This window comes from Callorhinus ursinus, unplaced genomic scaffold (genome assembly GCF_003265705.2).
Source record: "Callorhinus ursinus isolate GAN/ISIS: 27379988/994484 unplaced genomic scaffold, GSC_fseal_2.0 scaffold3, whole genome shotgun sequence".
Lineage (NCBI taxonomy): Eukaryota > Metazoa > Chordata > Mammalia > Carnivora > Otariidae > Callorhinus > Callorhinus ursinus.
This window is the reverse complement of record NW_027397065.1, coordinates 84273451-84286814: the sequence shown is the minus strand read 5'-3', so window position 1 is coordinate 84286814 and position 13364 is coordinate 84273451. Positions and strand designations below refer to the sequence as shown.

General features: G+C 36.3%; 1 protein-coding gene across 5 annotated transcripts in view; it reads right to left on the bottom strand.

The window, feature by feature from the left end:
* The window catches only part of CTNND2 (catenin delta 2), a 907509-nt gene that overhangs the window by 403497 nt on the left and 490648 nt on the right, over window positions 1-13364 (bottom strand). For all 5 annotated transcript variants that reach the window (XM_073891088.1, XM_025867463.2, XM_073891086.1 and 2 more), the window contains 2 exons: window positions 9760-9794; window positions 9250-9366 (listed from right to left, as the gene is read on the bottom strand). In XM_073891088.1, the coding sequence (XP_073747189.1) occupies window positions 9250-9366; window positions 9760-9794 (152 nt within the window). The remainder of the gene's footprint in view (window positions 1-9249; window positions 9367-9759; window positions 9795-13364) is intronic.

Below are 13364 nucleotides of genomic sequence, written 5' to 3'. Positions count from 1 at the left end.
CACCCGCCATGATGTGCACACATAGAAAGAAAAGAAAGAAAGAAAGAAAAAACAGATTTGAAGGTTCAGCATTATTGTGCTTTAAATGAGAATAAATTTTTAGAGAAACATCAAATAAACAGAAAGAGAAAATCTTTTTTTTATAGAAAATATGGCATTAGAATAAAAGAAGTAGTTGGTGGAAGTTACATATACATATGCAAGTGGGCTGTTAAAGATCACAAAATCAATGGAAAAGTTGTCAATGAGAAAAGCTGTCAGATTACTGAATTGACTTTAATAAGCTCAAAGCACTTTAGTCATATCTAACTGCAAGTAAAAATATTAACTTTTGTTTATTTATTTTAACATTTATTCATTTATTTGAGAGAGAGAGAGAGAGAGAGAGCAAGTGGGGGGACGGGCAGAGGGAGAGAATCTTCAAGCGGACTCCCCGCTGTGCATGGAGCCCAACCTGGGGCTCCATCTGACACCCCATGAGATCAGGACCTGAGCCGAAACCAAGAGTCGGTTGCTTAAGTGACTGAGCCCCCCAGGCGCCCCTTGACTTTTGTTTAAATTGAACTACTACTAATCACTTTCATTTATAGTGGCCATTTCTTCTTTACGGCTTCTGGATAAATTCATCAGTTTAAACTTAACTTGGAATAAGAGGTGGCTAGTGGTGTTAAACTGGCTATTGTCTTCATTAGTAAATTTAACAGCTCATAATTTCACTGAGGAATTTCACTGAAAAGAGTGGTTAAGTCCAACCACCATTCCTAAAATTAACCAAGGGAAAAAGCTCGAGAGGCTTGTTGTGCGAGGCAGCTCCGAGTGATGGGGCTGTTGTATGGACAGATGTGTTTCTATACTTCATTTCTAAGTCTGTCTGCAGAATATCAATTTTGTCTGGTCACCTGCTTTCAATGTGTAATGCCTTATGTGAAAATTAAAACTCTAGTGGTCCCAGGATTCGATAAGTACTCATTTAGTTTTTAAGCTGATTTAGATTCAACCAATGCTATCGGCTTAATTAGTAGGTTTTTTTTTTTTCCAAGTCTGACTATTGTATATGGATAAATAGAAGGTCGTTACTGCATTCACACTAGGCAATAAGTCACTTAGTTTCTTTACAGCTGTATACAATAGAGGGAGATGAACAAAATGACATTTATCACAAAATGAACTTCAAATGTATAACTTTATTTTAACCATTTTTTTAAAGATTTTATTTATTTATTCATGAGAGACAGAGAGAGAGAGAATGAGGCAGAGGGAGAAACAGGCTCAGCCGGGAGCCCAATGTGGGACTCGATCCCAGGACCCTGGGATCATGACCTGAACCAAAGGCAGAAACTTAACCATCTGAGCCACCCAGGCGCCCATATGCATAACTTTAGTTTAAAATGTATAGCTCCGGCGCCTGGGTGGCTCAGTCGTTAAGCGTCTGCCTTTGGCTCAGGTCGTGATCCCAGGGTCCCGGGATCGAGTCCCACATCGGGCTCCCTGCTCAGCGGGAAGCCTGCTTCTCCCTCTCCCACTCCCCCTGCTTGTGTTCCTGCTCTCACTGTCTCTCTCTGTCAAATAAATAAATAAAATCTTTAAAAAAATAAATAAAATGTACAGCTCAAGAATCTTATTATGCATGGGATTTTACATGATGTTATAATCACAGAACAGTATTTTTTATAGCTTACTACAATTTCCAACTATCTCCTTGTAAAGTTTTATTTTCAGATTATTTACCATTTAAAAAGTTAATGTAGCACAGAGAGGAAAAGCATTATTCATATTTCTTCATAAATTAATTGTTTATAGGTAATAGATTCATATTTCTTATTATCAATAATTGTGAAAAGAAATAAAAAAATCAGTTCAGAAGAAAACAAAATTTAAAAGCTAAACCCTGAAAATACTGTAATTGATTTGTGGAATATACTCACTTAAAGAACCAGCATTTCATTTGCCACAAATCACAGACTTTTCCTTAGAAATCTGCATGGCTTGTCTGCGCATTTTGTTCAGGTCCCTGATCCAGTATCTTCTCAAACAGAGGTCTTCTTGGACCCTTTGATTATTCTCTCAAAACTAGAGTTCTCATAGCACTTTCATGCTCTTCAAATCACTGAGGACCACAAAGAGCTTTTATTTATATGGGTGATATAGAATGCTATTTACTGCTTTAAAAATGAAAAAAAATGTTTAAAACCAGATGGCAATGATGCCATCATGCAACACGCAGCTTCTGGAAAGCTCTGCTAAAACTCTGCTCCTGAGACTATCTCGCAGGTGTGAGAATGAGCATTGAAAGGCAAGTAACGTCATAGGATCATTGTGAAAATTCATGCCTTTTCAGGTCCCCCGAAAGGGCCCAGGACCCCCCAGGATTCCCAAGTACACATTGAGAACCCTATTCCAAATCTAAACCTCTTGCTGACTTTGTCATTGCTTATAGCAATTATGTACTTGACCTTGTAGTATTCCGATTGCTTGGTTTCAGCCTTCTCTGACTAGTGTGGAAATGCCACAAGGGCAGAGACTCTCTGTGCTGCCTTTAACAAGTATTTAATATATACACTTAAAAATGAATGACTATAACACCCACCTGTGCCTGTAGGGCTTCACTAAAAACTCAGCATAGAAAGAACAGACTACATCAGTTGCTGTTGAAGTGACTTGTTTGATCCTGGGCAGTTTTAATGTTTTAAGTTCTGGGGGAATCCCACAAGACGTCTCCACAAAGTATTACCAGGATACCCTTTCTTCCACTGTCCCCTGAGGAAAATTGTGCTTGCTCTGACTTTCTCATGGGATCTTTCAGACTCTTTACTTTTTCTCACACTCATGCGAGTTCTGATACTTTCCTCACTTTCACCAGCTTTTGTTTGATCCTCATATTTGTGTTCTGGGCACCTGTGGTGCGTTGACAATTTCAAAACTCAATTGTTTTTTTTTTTTATTAAAAATTCCATCAGGCTTTAAACTTTGTGCTTGGTCCCAGGACACCCTACTAACACAGGTGGAGATGATTTTTTTTTTTTTAATTTTATTTTAAGTAGGCTCCGTGCACAGCACAGAGCCCAAATCAGAGCTTGAACTCACAACCCTGAGATCAAGACTTGAACTGAAATCATGAGTTGGACACTTAACTGACTGAGCCACCCAGGCGCCCTGAGAATGATGTTTTTTTTTTTTAATTTTTTAATTTTTTTTTAAAGATTTTATTTATTTATTCATGAGAGACAGAGAGAGAAAGAGAGAGAGAGAGAGAGAGAGGCAGAGGGAGAAGCAGGCTCCCAAGGAGCAGGGAGCCCGATGCGGGACTCGATCCCAGGACCCTGGGATCATGATCTGAGCTGAAGGCAGACGCTTAACCATCTGAGCCACCCAGGCGGCCGAGAATAATGTTTTTAATGAGAAATTCGCATTATGTTCTCTCTTGCTTCAGGGGTGGAGAAGGAACACTTGGTACTTTATGCCTTTGTCAATCCCTTCACTTCCTACATTTGCTTCTTTGGAAAAGATATGCCTTTTAAACATCTATGTGATAGAAGGAAATCAAAGAAAAAGAAATTGAACATTAGTTGAAAAGCAGGTAGAGGTAGCATTTGGAAGGGAAATTCAATTATAGCTTCTAGGAGGATATTGTTATGTCCTGTGTGCCACCTGGGTGCTTTCCCTTGACTTTTGCTCATATCTTCCATTTCTGCTACTGTTAACTCCCTATTGGCCCTACAACACCAAAGGTAATGGAGGAAGTGAGTGTGAGTGAATTTTGAAAGGAAACCAATGGATGCATATAGTATCTAAAGACAACTTTAGACTTGGAACCATGACAAACTTCTGGAAAGGAGATTATCTCATTTGCATTTCAAAATCCAAAGGCATATGATGAAGTGATTTCACAGGAAATGAGCAATCCAAGGATGAACTCAACTAACTTGAATAAGTGCATTTCCAGGGAAAAGACTTGGGGTCTCCAGAGTCTAGGTGACAGTCCTTAACCACTGGGAGAATGGGGTGAGCATCAGGACTTAAATCCAGGTCTTCTGACTCCAAGGGTGGGATGGGCTACCTTGTACCCCTACCCAGAGGTTCTATGTTGGTCTAATTAAGGACTGGTTTCCACCATAACAGAAAATAAGACAAACCAGTTCTCTTTCCCTGAGCATATCAATATTGCGAGCCACATGATCAATATACTTATCATTTTGATTATTTTAATTATTATAAAATCCTTATACTCCCAAACCACTTTGGCATCCTTTGGTGCCATGCTTACTAGGAATTATGAAAGTATTCACTTCATAAGGATGTCTCTCACCTCTATTATTATTACTGCATAAAAATATGTGGAGTTATATTTTACAATATCTTAATAACTTCATCCCTCAATGATTTTCTCACTACATAACAATTAAGTATAAGCACAGCAATTAAATAAAGATGACAGATTGTTAATCAACAGTAAATAATATATTCACCTCTGCCCAACTACATATGATTATTCTATTTGGATTCTATCTGCTAAGAATAGTAACCTACAAGATTGATTCTTGGTTTTTTGAATATGTTCTGATTTGAAAACTCAGAATAACATTCTTTTCTGTATCGTAACATTCAGAATATATTAAGCTCCTAAATTTTCTTTTCCTCCTGAATGCTCGGATTTTCTAGAACATGGTGGAACTTCAATTTATCAATATGCTACAGATAGAAATAATTACTATTTCAAAATACAATATTTAAGTAAATTAACATTGTCTATAAACATGTAAGTCATTTTCTCCCAAGTTCTCTATACGATTTCTGATTTCAACTGGCAAATATTTTTGTTAGTTTTTGGGTAAGATATAATCACCCTTATCTCTGAGTTTCTATCTCTGAAGATGCATGGATTAAATAAGGTACTTAGTCCGTGGCAGTTCAGGTCAAGCTGTACATTATGTGAGAACCTAATGGCCCCGAGCTTCTATCAGTAACTTTTTTTTTTTTCCTCAGTAAAGCAATAGCAATTCTCCCAGTGACTCTGTGACACATATTTGTTAGAATTGAAATTACACAGCCGGCAGTCACAAAATGGTGGCAGGATGGCAAAGGTTGTACACATGATTTACATACTGTTTAGGATAGCACTTCTTAAAAAATGCAAAGTGTTGGAAAATACCGATAAGTATAGGACACTCTAGTTGGTATGGTAGAGCAGTTACTGCTTGCCTTAGGGTCACAGAGGATGGATTTACTAAGACTCAAATTTATTTTAATCAGACCATGGAAAGAAAAATAACAAAAGCTTTTAAACACAGCAAATTAAACACTGCGTGCTTGGGGGCTGAGACTGGTTGTCATTCTAGTGCTCTTTCAAGCTGGTTTTAGATTGTATTTAGTGTTGTTTGGAGTGAGGACTAAGAAACTGGCTCTCAAGGGCAATGTGTCAGGTCCAATTTAACTTTAGCTATTTCATGTCGGTTCCAGTAAGGAACCCATCAAGTAATCACCAAAACAAGGGACTCCGAATCTGATGGGCTTGCACTCATTATATGAGATGTGTCAAAAAGTCAGTACCTATCTATGTGTTAAGTTTATACAGCAAGAACATAAACATGGTATGCTGTTCTACTACTTAGTGGGATGTCTTGCTGCTTATTTGCTTTGCTCTGCATAGTCGTTCTCTGCCCTTTTCTCCAAGTAGACTGTCCCTTGCTCTTTGGCTTATGATCGGATTTGGCCAATAGGAGGCACGAGGACAGCAGAAGGCGGAAGAAGAGAGGTTAGGACGTTTTTTCTTCTGCTCCTGCCATGCCTCTTTACTCTGCATGTACTATTCCTTGGACTTTTCCTTCAGGACCGATGGTGGTAAGGGCTTCCCTCTGTTGCTGCTACCCAAGTACCTCCCCAGACATTGTATTCCCTTAATCTTGCCCTCTCCTTTGTAAATAGTCCCAGAATTAACTTCTCTTTAGTATAACTCTATTGAGTAGAATCTATTTCCCACCTGGACCCTGATACAAATACAAAAGCAATTGAAACTTTTATTTTATGACCTTCTAAACAAATAAAATTACTCATCATTGATCCCTAAAATGATAGTTACCTACTCAGTATTTTTAAATTAATTTCCTAAAATTTACTCAATTAGTTCAGTCTCAAAGTGACTCTGAAACTGTTAAGAATAGATGTAAGAATAACAATATTCTGCATTTCACTGTGGTTTAGATCCTTTGGCATAAAGCCTGTGGGTGGTGATTTTATCACCTGTTTTTTTTTTTGTTTGTTTTGCTTTGTTACTTTTCCTATCTCAAACAAGGAGGCAGGGGCATGCAGGAAAAACAATCAACTAAAATCCTATGAGTCTTCAAAAAGATAATCCAGTACATAAAAACATGAAGTAACTAATCTTTCTGAAAGACAAAATTCAGCAGTTGCCAAATACATTCCAAAAAAACCCCTACTGGAGTATTTAACGTTCCTGTAACAAAGCTACGTCTTTTGTGGGTAATTTTTGAACATGTATTACAGGAAAACAAAAGTGAACACTAAAAATTCATTCCATTCCTCTCACGTGTAGCACAGTGTCTCAATTAGGAAAGCTGAGGATTATTAGTTGATTTAAAGTTATTTAAAAGTTCACAGATTTATTCCTTCTATCACTTTATTTATCTCTTCTACTCTTTTGTTTTATATTACTTTATCTCCACATTACTTTTATGAGTCCCCTCTCCCTAGTTTCTTTTGGTTTAATTTAGCCCTTTTTAATGTTTCCCCCAAAATGAGTACAACATTCCTTTACCTTGTCTTTGTTTTTAATAATAAAGTTAAGATTTATTCTGAATGTAGTTTTTTCCCCATACCCCTATGTTTTCATTATAAAATATTGCTACTTTATTTGCTTTTTAAATAGTATGTAATTTTCTGTTTTATTGCTATTTTGATTCAGTAGATCTAAATGCATGTTTCTTAATTTTAATGTGAATATATTTTATCATTTTATTTACCTTTAATTTTACTGGATTATTATTAAACAATGTGGCCTTTCTATACTTCTCAATTTTTGGGATTCTCTTTACTGCCCCACAGCTGATCAAGGTTTATAAATATTCCCTGGACATATATAAAAAATATATATTATAATTCAGTGGATTTAACTTTTTAGATACATTTATTACATCGGTTTGTTAATTATTTATTCCAATTTTATGCATCTTTTTCTTCCACTATTCTGATTCTGAGACATGGGCATTATTGGCATGTTCACAATAGTATTTTTTTATCAATTTCTCCTTTCATTCTTAATAATTTTTGTTTTAATATCCAGACACTATTTTGTTTGGTGCATCATGTTTACTTTGTTAGTATGAGTGTATTGCATCTTTATAAGCCAAGACATTTTCGCTTAGATAATTCCTCTTTGATTCTGCTTGGGGCTTCTGCATTAAACTCCACTTCATCTCACAAATTCTTCCGGATCCCAGTTTGTGTTTGTTGTATTTGCTGTTGCTACTTTGCTCCTTTAACTTCAACATTTATTTCATTAGTATAAGTGTGTCCCTTAGAAACATCACAGAGTTATTTTATCTTTGCTTATTACAAACTTGAATTTTTATTCTTTTCAAAGAATTCAGTGTGCTCAACTATAGTGTGTTAAGTTGATATACCTGATTCATCCCTTCTATATTAACTGGTTTGCCTCTTATTTTACATTTTCCTTCTTTTTTCTGCACCTTCTGGGTATTGAAGGTTATCCCCTCTCCTAAACTCACAACAGAATATGTTTCTCTATTATTATATGAAAAATGTGATATCTAGTATCACCCCCTCTCTCAAGACACACTATTTTATCTCTGCTTTCCTCACTTGAACAAAGTAAGTACGTGTGTCTCAAAATTAATTAAATATAATTCTAACTGCAACCACCCCTATAAGGGAGATACATTTACTGACTCTGAGAGAGAAATAATAATTCTACATTTTTAAATATAAAACACAGAGGAGAAGGATACTACAAATCATGCATCTTATTTTAGGAGTTTTATTGAGGGGATGCCTACGGGTTTAAATCCATCTAGATATTCGTGATGATGCTTTCCTAAGAGTAGTGGTATTGTAAAAATTGTAGAGAAAGTAAACTAATGTGTAAATTTAATGGTCTCAAGATCGGAATGTTATCTTACTCTTGTATCTTTCTTTTAAATAACAAACCTTGGTGGGTATTCGAGGAAATTTTATTTTTTTAAATGAAGAAATAAAATGCTCCAGTGATTTCCGATGTAGAAATTGCCAGGGTGATGTACGTTTTAATGATTTAGTTTTTGGCTTTTTGTGGTATCTTATTAAACTAAGTCAAGAGGATTTTATGATTTGTTAAAGTGAAGCTCATTTCAATTCGGAGCACTTTTATTCCTAAGCCTCAACCACTATGGTTGAAAAATTTGTAATTAGGATGAGATGAAGAAATTTTTAAATATTCTGCTAAGGTTAATATGCAACGCAAGACGGCCACATACAGAAATACAAGGGGTTACTGCATAGTACTATAGCATAATACTAAGCATTTAGTACTGCATATATTATATTGAGTTTTTCTATTTTGTTATATAATTGTCATACCGTTTAAGACCTCTACCAAAGATGATCTGTGTAAGTAATGCATTCACAGTTAATTTTAAAGCAGACACTGTATTGATTAAAGAAACATATAGTGAGTTCATTCAATGTGATAGTCTAGATAGATGCCAAAAAAGATATCAGAGAATTGGTGAGAATCACCACTATGTCAGTAATTGGTAAGAAATCTAGATGCCAATTACTGATTTAAGACAGAAGAATGAAGGGGGGGAAATCGGAGGGGGAGACAAACCATGAGAGACAATGGACTCTGAGAAACAAACTGAGGGTTCTGGAGGGGAGGGGGGGGGGGGATGGGTTGGCCCGGTGATGGGTATTAAAGAGGGCACGTTCTGCGTGGAGCACTGGGTGTTATATGCAAACAATGAATCATGGATCACTACATCAAAAACTAATGATGTAATGTATGGTGATTAACATAACAATAAAAACTTAAAAAAAAGAGAGCTTGTAATCTAACCTCACATGAGTTGGGGTGGGGTAATGTGGGAAGGAACTAGAAGAGAGTGGAGTGAAATGGATAAAACAAGTATAAACACAGGCTGAGGTCCTATTAGATATGACTCACTGTGTTAATTATACGAGAATAAACAATACTCTTATATTTTAATTGTCTTCAAGCATAATTGTCATTTGACTTACTTTCACCTGTTGAATAATCCTGTGGGTCAAGTATTCCTGATTCCTGCAGTGATCTAATACAGGAGTCCACCAGCTCAAGACCTGTTGTAAGTTCGTCTTCGATGTCTTTTTGACCATCTGAAATACAATATTTTCAAGTGATGAATAAACACATGATATTGTTATTATTAAAGCTTTAGGCTACTCTTTAATAATTAAAAGTATCCTAACCAAAGACATTACGTCCATGAAGTTCTCATTAGATTTCATGTTGTAATTCTTGGTCAACCAGTAGCAAAAGCCAAGGCCAGCGAATTCCGTGTATCCACGAAAATCATAAAAAGTTTCTAGGGAATTGAGAGACCTTAACTCTCAGGAAATCATGAGCTATCACAACATCATTTAATTTTAGTGTCGTGGTCTTATCGTGTCCATTTTTATTGGTCTTTTTTCTAAAGTTCACAAGGAAATTAATCAATAAAGACACAATGTAGAAATAAGTGTAAGTTTCATCAAGAAGTTGTACCTTACCTTGTGATTGCCAGTGAAACTGCTCTTCTGTTGAACTATAAAAAAGAGAATACACAGGTGTAATGCACTGATTGAAACCAAGGACCCTAGACTATAAGACACAGAGGGGCATTCGAGTAGCAATGCACTGTGGGCTCCATGGTGTGTCTTATTTCTATTTATTTATTTATTTATTTATTTATTTATTTATTTATTTAATTTATTTGTACTGAGAAAAGAGATTCTGTTCTGATGCAATCTTAACTTTAATCCATTTGATGTATATCTCTTTTGAATCACAGGTACTCGTGTGTTATAAATGGACACTCTTCTGTAATTTTCAGAGAATAGCTCCTTTTTTTTTTTTTTTACAAAACCCAACCTATTATACTCATCCCTTACAATACCTCCTACATGGATGCAGTTCTACCCAATTTTAGTTATTTTAAAATATGAGGCTGACTAGTTTCATGTAGACTTCGTCAGGTAGTCTGGGAAAGATATAACCTCCTTTCTCATTATAAAGAAGATACACTAAATCTAAACCTTCTTCCAGACATATCACATGAGCAGTTCCTGTCAGTTGATTACTAGTTTAAATTAAGTAATTTAAAAATTGTAACACTTTACCACCAATTGGATATACAGTTCCCAAATTCTCACTTTACAAATACATTTTATAAGACGACCTGGGTAGGAAGGGTTGTCCATATACAGGATAAGCCAAAGACACTGCACAGATTTCATCTATGGAGGCAACGTAGGTAACTTCTGAATGATTTATTAAATAGATAAATAAATTCAAAATTTCTAAACATGCATAACTCTTTCATTATATATGCAAATACTTTCTACATGCCCCCTTTTTGTATGTCAATAATTGGTAAGAAATCTAGATACCAATTACTGACAGGTATTTTGAGAATGATTTTCTACACTTATTTCACTAAAGCCTCTGTTCTGATCAAGCAGCTTCTATGAATAGCTCATCAGTTGCACAACAGCAAGTGGATTTTAGACCTTTAATCTGTATCGCAGAGATGGCTTCTGCATACATTTACAGAGGGACAAGGAAAAGGGAATTCTGGTATAAATCAGTGTTCAAAAAGCTATGATTGATATACACGAACACAAGGATAGTCCTTTAAGGGACATGTGACTTTTACAGGATATCTTGCTCCTCAACCCATCCATTTTAGCAAACTGGGAAATGGTTTCACAATGGTGAAAACTATAGACAGAATTGATATGTGAAATGATAACTTTATAAATTCAATCCAACACAACTTTTTCTTGTATCAAAAAGTTATGTGCTATATAGTGGTAATAGAGAACTACAAAGTTTCACACTTAAAACAGAAATGTAATCCTGAAGTCAATATTTTAAAAATTGCACGCATGGTCAGTGAGTAAGAGGCATTTTAAATATGGGAATAAAAAAATGCTTTCATATTTATAGTAGGTTGAATGGTGCCCCTCACCCCCAAAAGATATGATCACATTAAATCTCCAGAAACCATGTAGCTACTTTTTGGAAAAAGCGTTTTTGTAGATGTAATTAAGTTAAAGGTCTTCAGATGAGATCATCCTAAATCCCACGATAACTGTCCTTCTAAGAAATAGAAATGGAGAAACACAGAAGAGAAGGTTATAGGAAAGTGGAAGCAGAAATTGGAGTCCTGCATGTATAAGCCAAGAAATGCCTGGAGCCAGCAAAGAATTTCTAGAGCCATCAGAACCTGGAAGAAATAAGAAATGATCCCCTCCCCTCCCCCAAACCTTCACAGGGAACACAGCCCTGCTGACGCCTTGATTTTGAACTTCCGGCCTCCAACACTGTGAGAGACTACATTTTTTGTTTTGTTTTAAGCCACTCAGCTGTGGTAATTTGTTACGGCAGCCCCAGGAAACTGATACAATATTTTTCTGATACAATATAAATGCTCTCTTGTTACACCCTCCAGGATTTACAACTATCTCTATGAGGCTACATTCCTTTGGCCAGTATAGCCCTTCCCTAAGTACTTACTATATACCTTGGCTCTGTCAATTCCTGTCAACCACAATGCTCTTCTAATAGACGGCGAATAAAGGGTTATAGGTGTTAAATACCTTGACCACACGGATCCTAAGGAGCTCAACAACGACTTAAACTAACCTGTCCCACTCCACAGCTCATATTCCTCGTTCACAATAAAGTCATGGAGGGAAACACCCTCAAGTGACTTCCCACCTGAAGCGGTACGAGGAAGTCAATGGAGGCACTCACGACTCCTCTCCTCAAAGGCACACTGTAGAGCACACTTCACACCCCCGCGCACACAGATGGGACCATGTAAACCCTATGACAGGAAGTGACAAGTGCCACTTCCTGCCCCAAGCACAGAAGGGCAAGCATGCGATCCTCATGCTGTCTTTCTCTCCTGATCCCCGCTGCGATGGGTCCCTGAGTAGGAGGGAAGATTTCTGCCAGCCCTGAGAAGACACAGCATGAGTGAGAAATAAAGCCCTGCTGTGTGAAAACTCTGGAGCTGGAGGGGGGGTTTGTTTCTGTAGAATAAATATCACACTGAGGAATACAGAAATGTGTCAGTATTTGAGGTTGTAAGGTGTTTCTTGCTTCTCTGCCTTCCATTTCCACAGCGTCACGTGGGGAGAAAATGTCTGGGGTCACTCACACAAATAAGGTGGTGTGACAGCTTTTACTCAACCTGTGAGATGTATCTGCTCATCTACAATAATGGGCGATTTCATGTGTATGACTACGCATCCCAGTTTTATATAATATTTACTTTTTGCTCATCTCTTTCAAAAGTGTTTCGATTTTATGATGCAACAGAAATAAGAAGAGACATTTTGTATTGCAATTGAAAGAATACCATTCCCAGTGAATATGATGGAACAATCCTCTCAAAGCGGAGGGAACCTTCCTTTTGGCCAGATAAAGAGCATTAATCATTTAAAAGGTTTCCTGATTCCTTTAGTACAGTTAAAATGCATTAAAAGTATGAGTGATCACAGAAAATAGAAGTCCCAAGAGAAACTTGGTTTGGATTTTATTTCCATTAAGTGCACACTTTACTCGCTCTGTTAGGGGATTTTATGCAATTGTATATCTTATACACTTGATTCCTTCTTTTAAAACTACTTTTGGGTGGATGCTTTTTAAAAAGCAAACAAACTATTTATTCATCTGATAAACACAGATTATGCCTGTATCCCACACATTCTTATTTCAGCTGTTTAGGAATTACTCATGGTGAACTTTCTCCCAATTATATCGTTCAATTTAGTATAATATAAAAGTTATTTTCTGAAGCAGTTGTAACTCCCATGCATGTTAAATTTTAGAAAATGAAGTTTGCTTTACTACCGAAATGCTGTTTCTTGAAATACAAGTAATCTGTAAAGAATTAAATTTAATAAAATAGAGATGTAATTTAGAGTAGTCAGTATGTATTTAAACATAACTATGTACAAGTTCCAGAACCCAATTATTATGAGCAAAATAACAAAGACTACCTAACATTTAACTTTTAAACATATAGATAAATATGTACATAAATCAGTAGTGCTAGGAAACAGTTTTTAAAACAATAATATATTAAAAGCACCAATCCTGGGGC